Source organism: Artibeus jamaicensis, unplaced genomic scaffold (genome assembly GCF_021234435.1).
Source record: "Artibeus jamaicensis isolate MK-2021 breed Jamaican fruit bat unplaced genomic scaffold, CSHL_Jam_final contig_956, whole genome shotgun sequence".
NCBI classification, from domain to species: Eukaryota; Metazoa; Chordata; class Mammalia; order Chiroptera; family Phyllostomidae; genus Artibeus; species Artibeus jamaicensis.
Genome location: NW_026522021.1, coordinates 1938015 through 1961077, shown reverse-complemented (window position 1 = coordinate 1961077; position 23063 = coordinate 1938015). Strand labels below are relative to the sequence as shown.

At 53.1% G+C, this 23063-nt stretch overlaps 2 protein-coding genes across 8 annotated transcripts; one reads left to right on the top strand and one right to left on the bottom strand.

Annotated features, from left to right (window-relative positions):
• The first annotated feature begins 713 nt into the window (after positions 1 to 713).
• On the top strand, positions 714 to 3790 carry MOSPD3 (motile sperm domain containing 3). Of its 3 annotated transcripts, none has more exons than XM_053655324.1 (6): positions 714 to 802; positions 1287 to 1554; positions 1791 to 1866; positions 2086 to 2315; positions 2905 to 3069; positions 3192 to 3790. In XM_053655324.1, exons 2-6 carry the CDS (start codon positions 1350 to 1352, stop codon positions 3221 to 3223), a joined length of 708 nt encoding a protein of 235 aa, XP_053511299.1. In that variant the 5' UTR covers positions 714 to 802; positions 1287 to 1349; the 3' UTR covers positions 3224 to 3790. The 3 variants fall into 3 exon arrangements, with proteins under 3 accessions (XP_053511299.1, XP_036990877.1, XP_036990878.1); XM_037134982.2 differs by having other exon boundaries at positions 802 to 892; XM_037134983.2 differs by lacking the exon at positions 714 to 802 and adding an exon at positions 927 to 995.
• Positions 3791 to 7384: 3594 nt separating this feature from the next.
• On the bottom strand, positions 7385 to 22713 carry TFR2 (transferrin receptor 2). Of its 5 annotated transcripts, none has more exons than XM_037134958.2 (20): positions 22667 to 22713; positions 21965 to 22134; positions 21486 to 21546; positions 20995 to 21247; positions 20707 to 20893; positions 15755 to 15895; positions 15576 to 15687; positions 15369 to 15491; positions 14864 to 14980; positions 14595 to 14734; positions 14087 to 14250; positions 13173 to 13292; positions 12666 to 12748; positions 12522 to 12585; positions 12368 to 12435; positions 12205 to 12281; positions 12028 to 12112; positions 11714 to 11941; positions 11202 to 11342; positions 7385 to 8103 (listed from the first exon to the last, which is right to left on the bottom strand). In XM_037134958.2, the coding sequence occupies exons 3-20, from the start codon at positions 21522 to 21524 to the stop codon at positions 7819 to 7821; spliced, it is 2427 nt and encodes an 808-aa protein (XP_036990853.2). In that variant the 5' UTR covers positions 21525 to 21546; positions 21965 to 22134; positions 22667 to 22713; the 3' UTR covers positions 7385 to 7818. The 5 variants fall into 5 exon arrangements, with proteins under 5 accessions (XP_036990853.2, XP_036990855.2, XP_036990857.2 ...); XM_037134960.2 differs by having other exon boundaries at positions 21965 to 22137; positions 22667 to 22684; XM_037134962.2 differs by lacking the exon at positions 21965 to 22134 and having other exon boundaries at positions 22667 to 22705.
• Positions 22714 to 23063: the final 350 nt, after the last annotated feature.

The following is a 23063-nucleotide window of genomic DNA, read 5'->3' as shown; positions in this document are numbered from 1 at the left end:
CATTCCAAATCACATGCGCTGATTTAGGCACCAAAGTAAAGTTCCCGTTCTTGTGGAGCAGAGATAAACAGCAAATAAACACAAGGACGAGTAACTATGAACGCTACGAAGAAAACAAAAGCATGATTGAGAGGACAGACAAGGGAAATTCTACATTTGATAGGGTGCACAGGGAGGGCTTTCTGGTAAGATCAACTTTGTCTTTGCTCCGTTGCTAACCAATTGTGTGGCCTGTGGGTATACTGTACACCTGGCTGATGTTTCCTTGTCTGGAAGATTTGAAGATTTGAAGTGATTATTTAAGTGGCAGGGTTGGTAAATCTTAATTCTCTGTGCAAATGTGAGTAATTTCAGAATGCCATGAAGGAAAGAGAGGAACATAGGACTGAGACTCGAATCCAACTGGAAGCAACCTCCAACTAGTACTGCGGGAAACGGCCTCGGTTGCTGCAGGGGCTTCTAGGAGAGCCTGGGATTGAGATGGAGAAAGAAGGCTTCTTTGTGGGCTGGGATTCTAGCAATTTGGACGGTCTCAGAGCGCGGAGGAAGAAACACGGCCCGCTCTCACGCTCGTCCAGGTCTCTCGAAGGCTAGAGTTCTAGATAGAGACACCAGTGGTTTCCTGTCACTAGGATCCTGTCAATCCCCTCTTAAACGTACCAATCGGCTTATATTTATGGCGGAAACAAGGCCGCCCTGGCCAATGACCGAAGCCGTTTGACGGAAGTGCCGAAACAGTCTTTTGGGCAGATAGCAGCCTAGTCTGGTCACAAATTTGATTGGCAGGTGCTGTCACCAGGAGGTGAGCCTTGTAGCACCAGTGGCGGGTCGGAGGCGGAAACCCAAAAGAGCGCGGGCTTGAATTCAGGAAGGTGTCGGAGGCACACCTAAGGTCTCTACTGGGCGGGAAGCAGACAGGGGAGCTCCCGTGGAGACCGTTGCGGCAGGCGGAGTCTGGCCCGAGAAAGGGGCGGAACCCCGGGCTCCCGGAAGGGGTGGGTCCTGGTGGAGCGGGGATTCTTGAAATGTTGAACCGGACCTGAAAATAAAGCGGGAGTTGAAAGCTGCAAGGGGCGTGGTTTACCGGGTGGGCGTGACTATCCAGGTGGGGGCTTTGGGCGGGGCCTAAAGGAAAAGGGAGCTGCTGAAAAGCGGAGGGTTGCAAAGGCCAGGGCCTGGTCTGCCGAGACTGATCTAGTAGAGTTCCAAGGCGGCAGTGGTGGCGGTATCAGTCCATAATGGCCCCACCATCTCATCCATTCCCTTTCGCCCCCCCCGCCTCCCAGCTCTAGACTCCGGGCCCTGTCCCCCGAGCTCAGCCCTCTGATGTCCCACCGCTCAGAGCCTGCATGCGCCGCAGGGCGCCCCAAGACCAAGAGCTGGTAGGTCCAGGAGCTCCTGGGCGGGGGTCCCGGGGTGCTCTTCCTCCCTCGGGGCCTGTTGTCCCGGTCCTCGTCTTTCCCCCGGATCTAGTATTCAGGGCGGACCAACGGAGCGGACCCAGGCAGCTGCTGACTCTCTATAACCCCACGGGAGCTGCGCTTCGCTTCCGAGGTGAAGGGATGGGAACCTCCTGCTAGGAGTCTGGGGGCTGGTGGCAGGATATGGGGGGGGCCTGTGGACTGGATGAGTAAGATGAATATGGGCAGATGTCTGTCCCTGGTGTACTGGAAGAGTCATGTGGAGCCCTGGGAGTAGAAGGCAAGGGGATTCTAGTGTGCCTTCATGGGAAAGGCTTGTGTAGGGTCTCTGAGGCAATAATCGGTCTCTCTGTGCCTTTATCCCCCCAGTCTTGTGCACAGCTCCTGCCAAATACACAGTGTTTGACGCAGAAGGATACGTGAAGCCTCAGTCCTGCATTGACATGTGAGTTGGAAGGGTGGGGAAGCCAGAGGCCACTGCTACCTTTCTCTGAATAACTGAGCAGTGGTCTAAGGTCTCAGACCTGGTCCTCTTTAACCCTTTTCCCTCCACCCTCCATCTGCAACCCTATGGGAAAGTTTCCTGGGAGGGTGGGGCCTGGATCCACTTGGATCACTGCCTTTCACTTCCTCACAATGGGCCTCTCTTCTATCTTGGGACCAGTGTGATTCGCCACGTGGCCCCCATTGCCAGCCACTATGATGTCCAGGACCGCTTCCGAATTGAGCTGTCTGAGGAGGGAGCTGAGGGCCGAGTGGTGGGGCGCAAGGACATCACCTCGGTTCTGAGGGCCCCAGCCTACCCCCTTGAACTTCAGGGACAGCCTGACCCAATGCCCCACCCAGGGCCTCCTTCCTGGACAGAACCACCCATGGCCAGACACCTCCCTGAGAGTGAGTTGGGGGATGGGCATTCTTGAGTTCTGTAGGGAGGGAAGACCTAGCATTATCCTAGAGATGAGCTCATTTGGAGTTGCAGAGGTCTTCTGATTGAGTCTTTTGCTTTTTGATGGAAACATTCTATATCAGGTTGAGATTTTATATCAGGTTAGGGCATAAGCAGATTTTTCAGTTTCCCTGGTTTCTGGCTTCTATTTAGATGGAAAAGTTTTTCTTTAGCTTCAACTTCAGCGCTTTCTATCATATGCCAGCTCAGTTCAGTTCCATAAGAAACCTGTACTGAGCAATTATGCCACACCAACTTGTATGCTGGGTCTGGAAGATGGAGTTTCCTGTTTGACAGATATGTACACAGGAGCCAGTAATCAGGAAGAATGAAGGTAGAAAAAATATGCTGAGGGACCAGAGGAGAGAGGGTTTCTGTGGCCGTGGAGACAGAGGCTCCAGGGAGGAGAGGACACTTGCACTGTGCTCCTGGAGGGCAGTAAAAAGTGTCCACACCTTCCATCTTTAGTCTCCTCCCTGGAGGACCTTGGGTTGGGAGGAGTTGGGGCTGGAGCTTCTGACAAGCCTTGTTTCCCAGAATCCCACCCACAACTGGCCACCAGCTCCTTCCTCCTCTTCTTGCTCACGGGCATAGTCTCTGTGGCCTTCCTGCTGCTCCCGCTCCAGGATGAACTCGGCAGCCAGTTGCCCCAAATCCTGCACGTCTCCCTGGGACAAAAATTGGTGGCAGCCTACATCTTGGGTAAGAACAGCAGTGACGAAGGAATCTGGGCCCCAGAGAAAGAGGGGTAGGGACTGGTAAGAGGGCTTCCAGAGCTCCAGTGCTGCTAATACAACCTTGCTCTTTCTTTCTCCCCTCTGCAGGCCTTCTCACCATGGTCTTCCTCCGGACCTGAGTCCCTGCTCAACCTCTACCCTTCTCCCCAGGCAGGACGCGGACGAGAGACAGCCACTGTGATGCGCATACCTTGCCTCAACTCCTACTCCCTTATTAATGCCACTCCCTTCACCCCCGACAAAAAATACCCAGGGATTTGTATTCATTTTTCAAGTTGAATAAAATAAATTTGCAAAATTAAACTGAGAAATGTAGAGAACATGCCCTTTCTCTGTACTGCTTTTCCTCCAGTTCCTCCTATTCCCATTCCCTGGGTTCCTCAGGGAACCCAGGCACCTGGGCCAGGATTTAAAGCACCTGGGTTCTTGTTCTGGAGCCACACCAAAAAGAACTGTCACCTTGAGCGAGTCTTCTGACTTCTCCGAGCATCAGTTTCTACCCACTAAGTGAAGGAATTGGAAAAGTTAGTTCTTTACCCCCTCATTGCCCCCTACCCCTGCCTCTTTGGCAACATCAGCTTGTTCTCTATCTAATGGGCCTGCTTCTGTTTTGCTTTGTTTATTCATTTGTTTTGATTGGTAGATTCCATATATATGTGAAATACAGTATTTGTCCTTGTCTTTGACTTATTATTTCATTTTGCATAATGCCTTCTGTGTCCACCTGTATTTTCACAAATGGCAAGATTTCATTTTTCATGACTAATAGTCCAGTGTGTGTGTGTGTGTGTGTGTGTGTGTGTGTAATGTCTTCTTTAACCACACATCTATTGATGGACACCTGCGTTACTTCCATAGCTCGGCTATTGTAAAGAATGCCAAAATGAACATCAGGGTGCATATATCTTTTCAAATTATTATTTTTTTAATATTTATTTTCAGAGAGAAGAGAAGGGAGGGAGAACAAGGGGGAAAGAAACATCAGGTGGTTGCCTCTTGCAGGTCTCCAACCGGGGACCTGGCCCACAACCCAGGCATGTGCCCTGACCAGGAATTGAACCAGAAACCTTTCAGGTCACAGGCCAGCACTCAATCCACTGAGCCATGCCAGCCAGGGCTATTCTTTTCTTCAGGTAAATAGCCAGAAGTGGTATTGCTGGGTCATATGGGAGCTCTATTTTTAATTTTTTGAGGAATCTTCATACTTTTCACATAGTGGCTGTACCAAGTTACAATCTCAGGGACAGCTGATTATTAAGATACCCTTTAGCCCTACAAAATAGGATCCTGTCCCTGTGCCAACATATCTAAGCTAAAAAGAATAAAAAATACCACCTGCTGTAGAGATCAAGTCTTGCTGTCTCGAGCCATTGGAGCCTCTTGCCAGGGCTGCCTGGATAATTCCAATTCCCAGAATCCCCTTGTCTCTTTGTTCCTTTATCTGCTTTTATTTTGTCTCTTCCTTTGACTCCAAGTCATGTGGGTCAGAAACACCAAGGTTCCTGAAGATGGGGGGAAATAGCATTCCCTGACATAACCTTGACTTAGCCAGGCAGCAGACCTGAAGGCACAGTAAAAGAGCAGGATCCTCAAAAAGCAGGCTTTGAGCCCTCCTACAGATGCAGGGGGAGGGGGAGGCAAGGGAAAGGGGCTTTTGGCAACACCAGATTGTTGACTGGAGACAAAAATCAGCAAGATAATGGTATGAGAGACTTGGTCTGTCATGCTGCAGGAAGATTATCAGTGGTCCCAGCTTTACTCTGGGGGTCTTGGGAGCTGCCCCACTGCCCAGCGAGTCTTGTTCCTCCCACACTGCAGCTGGCCCCAGCGGGGTGTGGCCCTGCTAGTGTGCGGAGAACGGCTCTACAGCCTGAGTCCGGAAGTATAAGAGGGTTCTTACCATGGCCCAGCGATCCCCTCACCCTTCATACTGGGCTGGCCATGCCCAGGTCCCCAAAATGGATTTCAGGTACCATACATTAATGATCCTTCTGGTATTGGGTGTGCAAAGGCCTGTTGCCGGTGGGATCAGGAAGGTTTTCTAAGACGCAGCTGAAGGATTGCAAGGAGCTTGGGAAACAGACTTTTATTTGAGCAATTTTTTAAAGAAAACAGTACTTGCAGAAGTTCAAGTGGGTGTGTATTAGTTTTCTGTGACCATTTTAGTCACAGAAATTGTGACTAAAGCCACTAATTTAGTGGCTTAAAACAACACAAATTAATTCTATAGTTCTGGGAGTCCGAAATCCAAAAAGCATCTCTGAGGATAAAAATCAATGTAGCAGCAGGGCTGCCTCCCTCCTGGAGGCTCCAGAGGAGGGCGTTTCCTTGCCTTTTCTAGCATTTAGAGGCCACCTGCATACCTTGGCTGGTGGCCTCTTCCTCCATCTTGCAAGCCAGGAGTGGAAATAACAAATGATAATTGTTTAAAAACACTTAAAAAAAAGCAACTAGGAGTGTATCATTTTTAAATCTCTGACACAGACCCTCTGCTTCTGTCATCATATCTACTTTATCTGTGATCTTCCTGTCTTCTTTTATAAGGACACTCCTTGTGTTAGTTTGCTAAGGGCTGCCACAGACTGAGTGGCTTAAACAACAGAAATTTATTTCTTCACAGTCCTGGAGGCTGGAAGTCTAAGATCAAGGGGTCGGCAGGTTTAGTTTCTCCTGAAGCCTCTCTCCCTGACTTGCAGACAACCACCTTCTTGCTGTGTCCTCCCACAGCCTTTCCTCTGTGCGTGTGCACCCCTGGTGTCTATGTGTCCGGCCTCCCCGTCTTATAAGGACACCAGTCAGACTGGAGTAGGACTGACCTTAACGGCCTCATTCTAACTTAATTATCTCTTTAAAGGCCCTAGGTCCAAATACAAACATTCTGAGGTATTAGGGGTTAGAGCTTCAACATATGGGTTTGGGGGGCACACAATGCAGCCCATTATACTCCCCATCTCAAGATCCTATACTTAATAACATCTGAAAATCCTTTTTGTTGTAAGATAACATTCATTCGGTTTTGGGGGATTAGGATGTGGACCTTTTTGCCCAGACCACTATTCTGTCTACTACTGGGCGGGAATGGACAAGGTGAAGAATGGCTGAAAAGCCACTTTAGAAGGTTTGTTTTGGACTGTGTGTCTCAGGGAAGCAAACAGCCTGAGGAGAGTTCTGATCCCAGTTCAGTCTCCTCAGATCTCACCAAGCCAGGCTCAGTGGGCTAGGGAGGGGCAATTTCATCCTGAAATCCAAGCAGCAGACTAAGAGGTCTTCGTGTCCCACATCCTGAGGATGTGGGCAGGACTTCTCATGCCATACTGGGAATAAGAGAGGACCAAGGAGCCCGAGAGGCAGGCCCTGGGGTTTCTGCAGCTGCCCTGGGAGTGACAGCCAGGGCCACAGCCTGCTGAGACCAAGACGAAAGGTAAAGTGGTGCCACCAGCCCTTGTAATTCTCTGCCCTCCTGCAGCTTCCAGCTCACGGGACAAAGATTGGCCAAAGGGGACCCTGGCAGAAAGAGGTCCCAGGCTGGGCCGATCTAATGGGTATTTGAGCACTGCAGTGACCCAAGGCCCCGTGCTTAGAAGGGAGTCCTATGTTTGGGGTTAATGCTCCATGGTCACTGTCTTATGATTCGTAACGAGTCTACCTTTGAATTTATGTTTTAGAAGTGGTCTGATGGGACAGGGAACATGTGCTAGAGCCCTGCCTCCCCTGGATAGGATCTTGACTCCTAGATTCCTGCTCCCACCAGGTAACCGTTGCCACCCTCCTTCCCCGGCAGGAACCAGGGCGTAGGCACAGGAGGGGTCCAGGTCTAGGTCAGGGTCAGGTACATCTGTACCAAGTTGTGGGGCCGAACCCACGTGCCTATGGGGATCTGCACCTGAGTATTTCCCTATCTGAGGGATAAGGACACTAAATAGCAAATAAAAAACCACTATGACAGGTTGGGTGACTGTGGAAGAAAGAAAATGGCTTTGGTGTTGCTTTTTGAACAAGAAGCCCTGCATTTTTGTTTAGCACCAGAATTTATACCATGTGTGGCCTGTCCCAGGTCCCAGGAGAAGGTACAGAGGCAGTGTCCTATCCATGGTGGGGTTTGGAGACCGGGCAGTCCCAATTTCCTTAAACAGATTCCTTCCATAATGATGAAACATCTCAGAGTTTTCTCCACGGAGACAGCATTCCCACTTGCATCCTCCCCAACCCTTTCTACTTAAGACCCGGGGAAGGTCTTAAGTAATGGGCGCTTGGGTGGAATGAGGGTGAAGAAGCACAAAGGTGTTTATAAACAACAGATGCCCAGGTGGTTTATTGAAGTTTAAACTCCAGCCCCTCTTGCCAAACACCACGTGTTGGCCATAAGGTCCCAGCCATCTCTCACACCAAGACAGCTTCCCAGAGCCTAGGAAACTTTCCAGAGTGATCCCTAGGTGTGAGGGACCCAGCTCCTGAAGAGCAAGGGGCTGTGACTGATGGAGCAGATGCCGCCATCTGATTAGCTGTGTGACGGTTCCTTTTGGAAGGCACTGCTCATCTGCTCCCACACTGTAGAGCCAAGGGTGCGTGGGTATTTTACATTGGACCACTAGGAGACAGGAAGAGCTAATTAAAAAATTGGTCAGCAATGAGTGGTGCCCAGTCACCCAGAAGTCGCTCAAGTGGGAAGAGCAGGAGCTCTCGGCCTGGGGCAGGGGCCTGTGACCCTCCCCCCTCAGAAATTATTATCTATGTTCCAGACGTCCCCGCTGAGTGCGTTGGCGGCCCCCTGCAGCGTCCAGGTGAGCAGGGCCAGCTGGCGCCTGAAGCGGCTCTCCTGGAAGCCCAGGCCAGGCATCACCCCAGAGGAGGCAGCCCCCAGAGCCCCGGAACCGCTGGAGCGCAGCAGCCGCACGTGGTCGAGCAGAGCGCCCAGTGTGTGATCTCCGCGGCCCAGGAAGATGTGGCGAAACGGGGAGTCGGCTGGTGACACATACTGGGACAGGAAGTAGAACTCCACCTGAGCAGAGAGGGCCATCAGATGGAGGGTCGGGCTCTGGCCCTGAGTGAAGGCCTGAACAAACCGATATTGGAACCTAGTACCAGCTTAATAAACACAGTCGAGCAGCTTAAGTCCCACCTCCCTTTGGCCACCCAATCGGGAGTGGCCACTTTGCATGTCACTAGTATCCCTTCTTAGTAGGGCTCGTCCTGCAGCTGTGTTTTGGGCCAAACCCCTTTCTTCTCCTCCCTTAAACCTCCAGGTCTGCATTTCCCTCTCCCCAGCCTTCCCTTCTCAACATTCGCTTCCCTGCCTAGAACCTCAGAGAACAGTCTGTGGCCCTGCTGTCCCTAACTTTCCCACACCCCGACATTCCGCCTCACCTCTGCCAATGTCCATAGCCCCAAGTCAAAGGTCAAGGGGACAGCCCAGTCCTAATGAAGTGCCCGACTCTGTCCTCACCCTCTGACTCAGATTCTGTTTGTCCCGAGATGGCCTTGCTCCTACGCCAGTTCTCCTCCCACCTTTCTGCCCACCTCTCTGTTTCCTTCTGCTCCCCCTGAGGACAGGCCCACCATTTAACGTCTACCTTCTTCTCTTCTCTTCACCTACAGTCCAATGATCTTCAAATCTGGCTGCATATTAGAATCATTAGGGGAAGATATTTAAGATATCACCACTGCCTAGCACCACCCAGCATAATCAATCTCCAAGGGTGATCTCACACCCTCATTTCTTCTTAAGGCCTCATTCATTCAAAAGCCCATCCATGCCCTTAACTTCAACCAGGACCTTGTGGGGACAGCTGGCAATTCTACTTGGTGAATCATCTACTAGAATCCTGCCCTCCAGCTTCCTGGGCCTCCTCACTGGGGCAGGCAGGGGGCCCTGGACATAGCCTCACACATGTGGGCACCAACTTCTTCCAAAACTTGACCCTTGCACCCACACTCTCTTGTGAACAGCATGGTCTTCCTCAGATGCCAGGCTCTCAGCCTCAAAGGTAAGTGTGAGTGGGGTGAGCACAGACTTTGGAGTCAGGCAGCCTGGTTTCTACTATTTACTGAGATCTCGGATACATCACTTAACCCATCAGAGCCTCAGTTTCTGTGTACAATACTAGCAACCTCACAGAATTTGGGGGACTCCTGAGAAAGCAAAGCCATAGCACATGGTAGCCCTTAATAAATGGCAACTGCTGTGATTCTCCTCTTCTCTCAACACCGAGTCTGTCCATTTTACTTCCAAATGTCTCATATCGGTGCAGTCACTTCACCCACAGGTGGCACACGCTGCCACCTGCCACCCTCACCCAGAGCTAGCGTCATTCTCTCTTCAGGCCGTTTACAACTCTGGCCAAATCTCCCCCGACACTCCACTTTGCTCACTTCACCTCCCTGCTCAACCACCTTCCCTGATGCCCAGGCCCTAAAAACTCCGTTCTTATCCTGATATTTCAGGCTCCCCACAGTTGGTCCCTAACTCGCCGTCGGGCACTCCTCTCCCCTCAGCTCTTTGCAGGGCCTCTGTTCGGGCTGTGCTGGTCCACACACTGCTTACAGGGAAAGTCAAGCCCCACTTCGCTGCTTCATCCTTATTCTCAGGCTCTCTGCCCTAAAACATCCTTTTCATTTTGCACCAACTCAAGTTCTGTCTGTTGCTCAAGGCCATGTCACAGTCTAAAGCAGGGGTCAGCAAACTTTTTCTGCAAAAAGCCAGACAGTAGTCATTTTAGGCTTCTCAGACCATAATGTTTCTGTTGCAACTACACAACTTCTGTTGCTGTAGCACAAAAGCAACTGTAGACAATATAAAAACCCATGAGCATGGCTGCATTGCAATAAAACATTATTTACAAAAAGGCTGGCCAAATTTGGCCCTCTGGCTGTAGCTTACCAACCCCTGGCCTAGAGCCACAAAGTGCCCTGGGTCTGGCCTAGCCCTGTGTTGCAGATTCTGAAATACTGAGTCTTTCTTTTCCAGCCTGAGTCTAAATACCTCGATCCCTTACACACAGATGGTTTTATCCCTTGGGGGGAAACTTCGGGGTGAGGTAGGGGGTGTCTTTTTGTGTTCCTAGAGTCTGGCACAGCAGGAATTGAAGCAAGATCTGTGAGTGAGGCTGAACCATGCCCAATCTCTTGTCTCACCACAGGGTCACAGTCTCCGTGGAGGGGACAAAGGGAAAGGGAGAAGGAAGAAGAGGATACCGAGGAGAGGAGAATGAGAGACCAGAAGAAAGGAGTGAGCACGAAAGAGCAAGAGGGATGGCTCTGTGGACAGAAAGGAGGAGTGAGTGATGTCAAGGGAAACGGGCAGGAATGCAAGCGGGAAAAGTGAATGGGGAGAAAGGACATGAACCTGCAAGGAGCAGATTTGTTCTCCCAAAACTGTGCACGTGAACACTGTGGGTTCCCTGCTCACCCCATATTCAGTGAGGATAGTCCTGCTATGATTTTGCCCTATAGGCTTTCCCCCACTCTTACAGTCCTTACCTATTCATGTCCTGAGACAAAGGGTTGCCACATGGAGTTCTTGGGTGAGGACATGGAAGAAAGAGGAGGGGTTGGAACTGGAGGGGGGGTACAGATAGAAAAGTACTAAAGCTAAGCAGGACAGATTGCTCAGAGAATAAGATCTCGTATAACTTCCACGTGACACCTCCTCCAAGCAGCCTTTCTAGGTTTCACGCATCTCATTGCCAGAAGGAAGAGAGCTCTCCATGCTCTGAATTTAAAACTTTTGCATCTCCAGTGGCATAACCCTGTGCCTCTTGTACGGTAAGCCATTGTGGGCATGCTTTTTCTCTCCAGGGTGGTGGGGAAGCAGTGTGGGGGACTGTGTGTGTCTGTTGGGGGGCAGTGACCCAGTCCTGACATGTTGGCCAGGTGACCGTTGCCAAGAGACTGGCCCTCCCCTTCGCTTTCAACACTTTACCGGGCTTTCCTCGGTGGTCACTCCAGCCTGGCCCGTGAGCAGTCTGCGCCCAGGACTGGAAGTGCCCCAGGACAGCGATCGATCGAGAGAATGTAAAGAGAGGTGCAAGGAACAGAGAGAGGAAGGGGATCGCGCTAGGGGAGGTTGGGGATGGGGGAAGGGTAGAGGCGGGGCCTCACCCGCATGATGCGAACGTTGTACATGCGCATCAGCCTCTCGTCGCTGCTCTCAGAGCTGTAGATCTCCTTCCGCAGCTTCTCTGCCGCCCGGATGTAATCTCCCCGCGCAGAGTACACCCACTGGAGGGTCAGTCCGCGAGCCTGAGGGCAGAGGCACGGGTTGGGGCTGGTGGCAGGAGCCAGGACCGGGCCTAGGATGCAGATCACGGGTCTAGGAGCCAGGCTGGGTCTGACAGGAGTAGGGGGGTACAGGGGGACAGAATGCTGGGGCGGAATGAAGGGAGAGGGAAGACTTGTGTGGTTGAGGGTGGGGAGGCAAATCCGGGAGGCTTGGGAGGGGCTTAGGTGACTGGGGCAGGAGTAAAGGGGCCAGGTTGCTAGAGGGGATTTAGCCCCACCCCTCCCAGGAGAGTGGGGGTGGGAGAGATCAGACAGCCTGGCCTGGGCAGCACTTTAAGGGGATATAGTGTCCCCCAACCCTAGAAGGCGTGAGCAGGGTTGGCATCTTGGACCTTGAGGTCCCCAGAGAACTCGTTGAGGCTGCCGATGTGTCTGAGGACCACGTCCCCATAGCGGCCAAAGTCGAGGGGCAGCAGGTGATCGTGACTGAGCCGGATGAGGAGTAGCCCTGCAAGCTGGGCCACAGCCTGGGCCACGGCTGGCAGACGACCCCGCAGCGCCTTGTGCAGGTTTTCATACGTGTCGTCCTTTGTGTGCAGAAACGGGTATGCCTGGCCATCCTGCGGGGACAGAGGGTGCTGGTGCAGGGGCACGGTGCCGACAGGCTGAGGGGCTGCTGCTCTTGGGCGGGGCCAGGGAGTCTCACCTCCACGAAGGAGAACTCGATGGCTGGAACCCCCGCGAAAGCAGTGAAGGAATAGGCACTACTGTCCATGGGCAGTGGCTGGATCCTGGGGTTGGGCAGCAGGTTAGAGTGCTCTGTGGGTTCAGGCTCCTCCCACATCGGCCCCTCTTTCCTCCCTCCCGCCTTGTCCTAACTTACACCTCTGAGTCCCAGCTCTGATTGTTGAACAGCACCTGCTCGTAAAGGGTCTGACCGCTGTGGTTAGGAGAGTCCACCTGAGGGCAGGGTTGGGGACACAGTCAGGCCCCGACCACCCCTCCACCAGTTTCCTTCCATTCCCTGCTCCTGGCTAGACTCTTGCCTGCTTTATGATGTTCTCAATGAGGCTGATCAGAAGGGGGCTGGTCTTGGCATGGAATTTGTCATCCCCTGCAGAGGAGGCCAAGGTCAGGGCTTGATCCCAAGGGCAGGGGTGCACCTGAGGGGGTCCAGATGGTGGCATTGCCCCTGCTCACCCAGTACCGCGTTGTCCAGGCTCACATAGACTACGGCTTTCAGGTGCAGCAGGCTGAGGTAGCCCTGCGGGTTAGGTGAATGGAGTATGAAGCCCCTCTCCACATCTCCCCACTGCTTACCTACCTGCCCAGGACCCTCATTACCTCCAGCCACTCCATGGAGCCCACACTTCCAAAGTCACCTCCATCCCAGCTGATGAAGAGAAGACTTCTTCGAGGCCGGAAGCCTGGGGACAAAGCAGGGAGGGAGGATGGGCTCCACTGGGGGCCAAGCAAAGACCCCCTTTGTCTTCCTCTGCCCTGGCTCCCTGGGGTCTCCCTCCCTCTCATCAAACACCCAGCCCAGCCCCTCTCACCTGGGGCTGCTCAGACTCAACTCCAACAGCGATGGAAACGGCTTACACATGGGCTGGGCCCGTGTGTTTCCTGTTTCGCCTGCCCTCAGACTCTGAACTGTTACTACTTTCATGTTTAGAAGAGGAAATTGGGACGCAGTCACTTTCCCAGGGCCATGCATGACATGAGTTGCCAGGTTTGGAGCCCAGGTCTGAGCGGCCACACTCCAGCCTGGGCCGCGCTGATTGCCTCTCTGCCCCATCCCGACTCAGGCCAGCCCTAGCCCTGGCTGCCCAGCCCAGGCCCTGACCTTACCGTTGCTCACCATGGAGGAGAAGGTCCGCACCAGCTCCAGCAGTATGGCGGTCCCCACAGCAGACTTGGCTGCTCCAGGGCCCCATGCATCCCTTTGGGCCCCGATGACAACATAGTGATCTGGAGGAAGGGATGTTGGGGCCCACCTGTTAACACTGGCAGTACCCACAGGCTTCTCCCTCCACCCTGGAAAGGTGGGTGCTCACAGGACCTTACCAGCATTTCTCCAGGCCCCCAACCAGTCTCTGTTTCAGCCCCTCACATGTGTGTACCCCCTGCTGTGACTCAAGAGAGTGTCCCTCCTCCCTTTGGCCCTGCCTGGATTGTCTGTTCCTTAGTGGGGTGCCTGAGGTCATTCCTGACTCCATTATCTCCCAGGTCAGTCATGTCTCGCTGATTAAAAGGTGTTCCCCTTTTAATCTCTCTAGCCCTGCTACGACCACCAGCATCCTCACCTGAGCCTCATCACCGGACTCCCTGTGCCACTCCCTCAGTGCTTATCCGTACCACACTCTTCCTCCCAGGTTGTTCTTGTGACCCCATTAATCAGCTCAACCACTCTGAGTGGGGAACCTCTCTGATTTCCCACTGCCATCCATATCTGTGCTTGCAAGGCTCATCTACATGACCTGACCTGCCTTTCATCCTCTAACATCACCCAGCTTATGCTTGTTCACCTCCAGTGCTAGACAAATCACGACTGCAAAATGGCCTATTCTGTCTCGACCATGTTGGACCTTGAAATCTCACTACTGCCCTCCCCAGTCTCAGTTCAGCCCCAACTTGCCACTCTCTCCCCGTTAACCCTTGCCACACCCTCCACTTCAGCCAAAGTCACCTCCCTCCTCTGGGCCCCATCTCTGGTCAGGGTTTGTAAGCAGCTCCCCTCCCACAGCCTGGGCAAGCAAACACACCTGGCTCAGATCGGCCCTCTATGCAGCCAAAGATGTTGCTGATGGGAGTGGAAGCCCTGTGGTTGTTGACCTCCAGGAGCAGGCCTGGCCCAGGGCCCAGGCGATAAGGGGAGCCTGGGAGCCGCCCCTGCCATTCCTGTGGAGCCACAGGACCGTCAATCTTCCTGGAGAGGTGGGGGTAGAAAGGGTTGGGAGGGGCAGACAGGCTCAGGCTATAGAAGAGCCCAAAGCCCACTCTTCTCTCTTCCTCCCACCACCTGGCTCCTGCTCTCTGCCTCTGTACCCTGCCTGAGGGGGGCAGTGTGGTCAGGGCTGCCTTGGGTAGTGGTGCAGGCTGTGTCCTGCTCAAGGGTGCCCGCTGAGTTGGGTGTGATATCAGCAGGAGCTCCACTCACCAAACTGCGGGCCCTGGCAAGAGGCAGTGCCCCCTCAGGACAGCCACCTTTTTCTAGTTCACCCAGAGGCAACATGGACTTGCCTCCTCTCCTGGTCCCCACATGCCCCTCACCTCAGCAGGAGGGTGGCAATGTCTGCACTGATGGGCTGGGCTGGGATGCTCGGAAGGCCTGAGGACTGGACTGGTGGGAACTGGGTTTGGTTGAAGGAAGGGAAGCCAGGTGTGTAGGGGTCCCCAGTTCCCAGGTGCACCTGTGAGGTGAGAGGTGTCCACTCTGAAACTGTGGGCTAGGCTCTCAAAACGTGTGCCAGCCTCATCCCAAGCCAGAAGGTGTAGCCCTGGGACCTTAGGAAAGTACTGCTAGCTCCCCCCAGACTTACATGTCCATACACAGCCCGCTGGCTGGACAGGCCTGGCTTGTGTGGGTCCTGGGAGAAGTCAGCTGGGTCGGGATATATGAGAACTCCTCCCGCCCCAAAGTCCTGGGCACTAGCCACCTAGGGAAGGAAGGGGCTAAAGGACTCTTTCTCCCAGGGAAAACATTTATAAGGGCAGGAAGAGCAAGTAAAAGTGAAATGACACAGCCTTTGATCTGCAGCTGTAGATCCAGAGAGGCTGTGGGCACCTGGCCCGCATCTTCACGCCCTCCCACAGTGCCCTGGCAGCCTCAGACCCCGAAGTACCCAGTATTTCCCCGTGTTTCTGTTCTCCGTTCAGGACCTCCTGATTTTGTTCGCGCCAATGCTGTCTTACAACCCACTTGGTTCCGTTCTTTTCTCCCTTTAACGGCCTCCTAAACGCTATCCGATCCTGGGGTTCCCCAGCCTGCACCCTCCCTGCTGCGCTCCATTCTCCCCTCTCCCGCCCCCGATCAAGGACCCTCACCTTCTGGGCAAAGCTGATCACCCCCAGGCGCACCAGCAGGAGGCGCCCTGCCGGCTCCACACCCTGGGCCCGCAGGTGCTGCAGGTCCTCCGACCGCCCGTAGTGGGCGTACACCAGCTCTCCCTGAAGGTGGGAAGGTCTGTTAGGCCTGCTCAAGGCATCCCTCCTCTGCCAAGAAGGAATGGGGGCGTGGCAGGAGGCGCTCACCGTGGCGTTGCCCGTGGCGCTGTAGGGACAGTAGACGTCCGGGTCCTCCAGCGGCAGCTGCTCCCCAGGCCTCCCGGCCTCATCGACCCAGTGCAGGGTGTTGGGGTGAGCCCTAAAGAGTGGGGGTGGTGAGCGATCCGCACCCCACGTGCGCCACCTCTCGACCCTCACGCACTCACCGGTCTGGGAACTGTAGCCCCACGTAGTGCGTGTCTGTCCACACGTGGTCCAGCTTCTGGCGAGAGAGCGCAGCGCGGATGTCCTGAGCCAGGGCGGCCATTCCGGCTGAGCCGGCAACCCTTTTCCTTAGGCTGGTTTGCCTGAGCGAGGAGAGGTGGAATTGGTTGGTGCATGGGAGGGGAGAAGGGCCAGGACTTCTAAGCTCCTGGAGGAGCCTTGGCGGGTGGGAAGGATGCCAGATAAATGGGGTGGTCCTGGGTCCTGGGCTGTGAGGGGAAGGATGCCAGATAAGTGGAGTGGTCCTGGGTCCTGGGCTGTGAGGGGAAGGATGCCAGATAAGTGGAGTGGCCCTGGGTCCTGGGCTGTGAGGGGCTCCTAAGCCATCACCATCCATCCCATCATCACCAGGGCTGTGACGCATCGACTGCAGGGCCTCCGTGTGCTTAAAACATTAGCTGTCGCCCTGGCTGGTGTAGCTCAGTGGATTGTGGGCCTGCAAACCAAACAACCGCGGTTCGATTCCCAGTCAGGGCACATGCCTGGGTTGCAGGCCAGTTCCCAGTGGGGGACACACGAGAGGCAACCATACATTGATGTTTCTCTCCCTCTCTCCTTCTCTTCCCCTCTAAAGATAAATAAATAATTTAAAAAAAAATTAGCTGCCAATAGCTAGGGGTCCTGACCACCATTCCATAGGTTCTTCCTGGCTCAGGCCAAACTCTGATCCACTTTCTCTTTCACACATAAGCACTCTGCCCTGTGCTTTGTCCCAGGCACGAAAACGTCTTCTAAAGGGCTAACTGGCAGAGACAGGGCTCTCCATCTCCCCCATCAAGGACACCTGACACCAAGGTTCCTTCCCAGTGGGATCATGGAGTTACTAGTCCCACTGGAGACCTCACCCTGTCTTCTTCCCTAGTCACCACCTACCTGTCTAGCAAGTCTATTGTCATCTGAACTCTCCCTGTTCTTCCATCGCAACTCTGCCACAGTCCCCCAGTGGGACAGTGGGATCCCTGTCAACCGGGTCCACCTGTGCCCTCTCCATGGCAATGAACTCCTCCCTCCTCTGCACTGTCACTAAATATCCTTTCTACCCCCGGCCTTGGCTGAAACGCTGCTCTCCCTCGAGAAGCCAGGTTTCCTGTGGGGCTCCCGAAGGTGGCTCAGGTTCACTTTCCACCTGGGCTTGAAGTGGAGGCATGACCCTGGCCCCACTGTTCACATTTCTGACCTCTTCTCCTCTGGTACAATGCTTCCCTTTGAAGCCCGTGCCCTCCGACTCTGTTCCTCCTCACTGCTGCTGTCTTCCAGCCCATCGATTTTCAACTGGGGTGCAGCAGAATTTCAGTAATTAGTTTAAGTGTGCCATGAGACGAAAAGGTTGGAAATCGTTCTAGCCAATCGGTCATTTGTCTGCTTTCATTGAGGACTTTGGCATCTGGCTTACTATTTTCCTCTTCACACCATGATCCACTAAGCTTCTGCACTGCTTCAAAATCCAGGTGAACGTACACCTTAGTCTCAGCCACTACTCTCCCACCTCTCTCGAGGACTATCACAGTCCACGATTGATGTTTCTCTGTCTCATGGACATTTCTCTCCCCGTCTTTCTTCTCATCCTCTCTCTTTCGAATGAATCAATAAAATCTTTTTAAAATAAGTAAATAAAAGCACACACTAGAGGTGGCTGTATCTGAATACTAACTCTTGGAGTGATTTTTTAAAACTTTTTTGTGTTGCTTAAATTTTAATGTAATGAATGTATAGCATTTTACACAAACATTGTTTTGAAAAAATCTACACATGCACATAAAACATGGTATATGTGACAAAGCTACATGTCAGATGAGGTGCTTATGGGCGAGGGGAGTGGGGAGGAACGCTCAGGGGTAGGGAGGGGAAATGAAGCAGGGGAAATGTAGCCCTTTCACCCTCAGTGACCAAGAAGGATACTGGGCTATGGTCTCAGGGGTATGAGCTCCCTTCTTTGCACCTGACCTTAGAAAGGTCCCTTACCCCAAATCTGATCACGATACTCTATCATTTGAAACTTTAGTTCTCACTTATTCCTTTTAGAATAAAATCCAAAGAAGTTCATGTAGCCAGTAAGACCCTTGTTGCCTGATCCATATCCACCCCAACAGCCATACTTTCTTTTATTGTCTCCAACAGGCCACCGTCTTCCTGGCTCAGACCCTTGTGTGTGATAGTCTTTGGCCTAAAATCTCTTCCACCTTCTCTTTGTCTAGTGACCAATTAACCCCTCAGGTCTCAACTTCTCACTTTTTCAAGGAAGTCTTCCCTGACCCCCAAACTAAATTAGGATCCCTGGGTTATGGTCACTCTTCACATCTTTATTTTTCCTTCAAAACCATGAGTCCAGTAATACTCATGCAGCCATGAGTGTGGTTATAACTTCAGCACTGATTTCCTTGAATAGACTATAGGCTCCATGAGGGCAAGATCCAGACTGTTTTGTTCTCTGCTACATCCCCTCCAGCCACTTAGCCAAGAGCCGGCCACATAATAGATGCTCAAAATATTGGTTAGATACATGAATGGATGGCATCATCAATGTCACCTCCAGTCCAGCCACCCACTTCCTTGGCCACACCCTGGATCTTGTCATTACCTAGAACTCCATCTCCAGAATATTTATCCATGGAGGACTTACCTACTAAGTACCAGGCACTGTGGTAGGGGCTGGAGACTCCAAAAAATTTAGGACAGAGTTTATCAGATAAATCTTATAATCTCCAGAATCCTCTCTGACTCTCTCTCTCTGACTAGAGCTTTCTAGGTTCCAGCTTACTCCTCTGCCCTTACTATACCTGCTCTTCAGCCTCACTGAATATTCCAGACTGTCCAGTTTCTCCGAGCATATCATCAGCTCCTGGTTTCCCTTCCCTTCCCCATCCGACCGAAAGTCACTTCACTACTTGCTACCCTCTTGCCTCCTTGCCCTTTGATGGCATCCCCTGGGTGATACCTCACCCCTAGACCTGTCAAACCATCCACCTGCTCGGCCTGTACCTATACTGCCAAGTGTGGCTCAAGAAGATGAAAAAAAAACAAACCCTCATGTTGTTGATGTCACAGATTTTAGGTCTTTTAGCAAGGCAGATACAATGATATCAACAGCGATCATGTTTAGTCCTGGCTGGTGTGGCTCAGTGGACTGAGTGCCAGCCTATGAACCAAAGGGTCCCCAGTTCGATTCCCAGTCAGAGCACATGCCTGGGTCATGAGTCAGGTCCCCAGTAGGGGGCACACAGGAGGCAACCACACATTAATGTTTCTCTCCCTCTCTTTCTCCCTCCCTTCCCCTCTCTAAAAATAAATAAATAAATAAAACCTTAAAAAAAAGAGAGTGATCACGTTTAGTGTTGCTCTCATGAAGAAAAGGAAATGTATTAATACAAATTACTACATAAACATGGTAAGAACAATTAAGTGATCATCTCCATACATTTTGGAAAAATATTAGAAAGAAATTCCATAACTGTCCCTCCTTTCCTAATCATTAAAAATAAAAAATAAAAAATAAATCCCAGTCCTGGACAGTGTGGCTCAGTTGGTCGAAGCATAATCCCATAAACCCAAAGGTTGCAGGTTCCATTCCTGATCACAGCACATACCAAAGTTGTGGGGTAGGTCCCTGGTCGGGATGAGAGGCAGCTGATAGATGTTTCTCTTCCCCTCTCTTTCCCTCTCTTCCCCTTCTCTAAAACCAATAAGCACGAGCCCTGGCTGGTGTAGCTTAGTGGATTGAGCGCAGGCCTGCAAACCAGAGGATTGTGGTTTGATTCCCAGTCAGAGCACATGCCTGGGTTGCAGGCCAGGTCCCCAGTGGTGGGGGATGCACAAGAGACAACCACACACTGATGTTTCTCTCTTTCTCCCTCCCTTCTGTCTAAAAATAAATAAATAAAATCTAAAAAAAAAAAGCTTTCCAGAGTCTGCAGCAAGGTTCACATCCCGTAACAAAGTATTATAAAAACATCCCAGCGACAGTCAGGAAATGGGTAAGGATATCTACTGTCATTGTTACCTAAATTCATGTCCTCTCCAATTTAATAAAAAATTGAAGAGACCCTGGCTGGTGTAGCTCAGTGGATTGAGCTCGGGGTTGGGAATCAAGCAACCACAGTTCAATTCCCAGTCAGGGCACATGCCTAGGTTTCAGGCCAGTTCCCAGCGGGGGACACACAAGAGGCAACCATACATTGATGTTTCTCTCCCTCTCTTCCCCTCTAAAGATAAATAAATAAAATCTTTTTAAAAAATTGAAGAGAAATGAAAGGTACCAGCATTAGAAGAGAAGCTATGCATCTCTCAATATGTATAGTTTTACATGGTTTTGTACTTAGAAAACCCAGGAGAATCTGCTGAAAAACTATTTCTGACCTAAAAGAGGGCTCTTGGTGGCATGACCTCTTCTGTGGACCTACCCGGCAGCTCCCCCCCAGCAAGCAAAGGTGACTTCAGCACAAAAGAAACACGGGCCTGCCTGTGCTGTGCTGTAGGCGGCGCACTCTGAGTCTGTATGGCTTCTCTCGTAATGTAAATGGGGGATGGTCTGCTCCCACGATTGGATTTCCTTGCTTGTTTCTCTGATCCCTGATTCTGATACCTCTTCTCAGATCGCTCCTCCCCCCCCCCCCAGAGCTCCCTGCTGCCACGAGTCAAAATCCAAGCTCCTTAGGGTGGCATTCAAGACTTTTCAGAGCCTGCAGAACCTAAGCCCTCTGCAGGTTTGTCTCAGGGTCTGCCCTTCCTCCTCTCAGCTCTAATGCCTGTCGTCTTCCCCTGGCCCACTGAGCAAAGAGGCCAGGGAGGCAGGTGGAAGGACTCAGAAGGGAGACCATGACACCAGGGTGCTGGGAAAGGAGAAAAAGAGGTGGCAGCAGAGAGGATGAGGGTTTCTGAGGGATAGGATGACCCCTACCTGATGGTGTTCTCCAGACTCCCCTCCCCCAGGTGCCGCAGGAACATGGCCTGGAGGTCGCTCCAGTACAATGTGCTTTGGTGGGAGTCCGGGCCTGGCTCATAGTTCACATCCTCATTGACCACCAACACGTCGTTCCCGCATGCCTGGCAGGATCCTCGGAAGGCCACATAGCCCAGAAGGAAGGCTGGCGAGTGGCAAGATGGATATTCTCCTTGTGCCCATTCCTGTACCCCAGAAATCCCCCCCAGCCCAGGCCCTTCAGGGTGGGGGCGGAACGACTCTCACCCCCAGTGAAGATCAGCAGGGCTGTCAGGGCCAGGTAGGCAGCACCCCTTCGTCCTGCTGCTGCCCAGAGTCCAAGGTTTTGCCTCCCAGCTTGAGCACCCAGGGGCTCAGGGCCCCTCAGCTCCATGGCACAGAAGTGGACTGGTGGCCCAGCAACCTCCTCCCCGTCTTCTTCCTCCTCCTCTGGGCAACCCTGCTGGGTGCCTTCCACATGCTTGTAGATGGTCTGAGAGGGTCGTGGGGACAACCTTTTCTGTGGGGAGCATGGTGGACATGAGATTAGGGAAAGAGGTTTGTGGGGGGCAGGGAGGGACCAGGCAATAATAGGGTCAGTGACTTTGGGGTACCAAATAAGCACAAGGTAAAGAAGGGGGAAGGTTGGAGGGGAAAGATTAAGGGGGGAAGGGGAGGGGCAAGCCTTGGGGTTTGGGAGGGGGCTGAAGGGCTGAGAGAGGAGGCCTAAGGTGTTTCCCAACCCCACTCAGTCTTACCGCTCCCTGGAGTAGACCCCAAAGCGGCTCCATGCTCATGCCCACTCCTGAGTCCTGCGGGCTGTTCCCCACCCCCAATGATAAACCGTTTGTGGGAGCCCTGTCAGGGCCCCTTATCAGCCTTGGCAGGCAGCCTAAGCTCTGGCGTTTCTTGCTCCCCCCAAGGGTGGGGGCACAGCTCTGGCCTCAGTCCAGCCTTCCTCACATGGCCCCCAGCCCAGGTTAGAGGAGGAGGGGTTGTCCTCCCCCCTGCCAATCCTTCCACAGTCCCACTCCTGCCCCATTCCTGCAAAACAATCAATTTTTGACCTTGGGACAGACTTTGGTCTCCCAGTTCCCATCAGGAGTGGGGGAGGGGTGGTGATGGCTAGGGAGGGTGTAGATATGCATGCCCCCACCCCTCTCCTGCTTCCACTCCTCCCAGTGTCCTGGGGACCCCTTCCTAGCTCCCCACCTTGAAAATCTCTGCCCCTCCTCACCTGGCTTGCAGGCTCAATGCCCAGGTCCCATCTTACATTAGCTGTCCTCTCTGTGTGCCAGCCCCAGTGGGATTCTAAGCTGAAGATGCAGCAGTGGTGTGACCTGGGGGTTTAGCTATGTGGTGTCTTGTCTCATGTGAATCAGACTGACATTGGGTCTCCGGCGTCTACTGCTGGTCAGGGAAGGGCATGAATTGTAGCACATGGCCAGGCAGGACTGGCAAGTGCTCCAGGATGAGGGTCCTGGAGTCAGGGATCTGTGGGTCGAGGCCCACAGGCAGTGGTGGAAGGAGTCCTGGCCACAGCGTGGGCAGAGCTCTGTGACCTTGGACAATCCATAGTCCTCTTTGGGCATTTCTGCCAGCTTCGTGACTAAAGGACTTGGACACCACGGGTTTCTACTTCTTTTGGGTCTGGGGACCCAAGAAACACCATCACTGTCACAAACCGCTAAGTTTTACCCACAATTTCAGGCAGGGGGCACAGGTCCCCAAGCCCGGCCGGGGACCCCAGGACGAGTAGTTCTGGAACAGAACGAATCAGGGGTCTTGTGTGGGGGTCACCCCTAGGAAAACCCAATTCCTGCCCAAGTTGGGTGAAAAGTTCTGATTTGCTGGGGCGCACCCATGTCTGAATTCCCGCCCCATTCCTGTCACCACTTAGAGCCCCGGGAAGGAAGACAGCCGCGTAGCCCAGGCTCACCTCAGTGGCAGGTCCGCGAGTGCTTGGACACAGACTGTCCAGCACCGACGCCCCGCCCACCCCAGGCCCCACCTCCAGCCCGCCCACTCCTGCCCTGCCTCTGGCCCTGCCTCTGGCCCTGCCCTTACCTCGGCCTTTCAGTTGCCGCAGCTTCTCGGCAGCAACCCTTTCCCACCCCAGCTGGGCTCCTAGCTGGTCGACTTACTGTGCGGCTCTGCAGGGTCCTCGCTGACTGATCCTCCCTGGATCGAGGCACCTTTCAAACCTGAGGCATGTGTAGCTCCTGCGGCTCCGCCCGGCCCACATACCTTGCCCGATGTCCTCCGTGGGATCACAAATGGATGTAGGTGTTGCCCTCTGCTTACCAACCCCCAGACCCCTGCACCCACTCCCCACC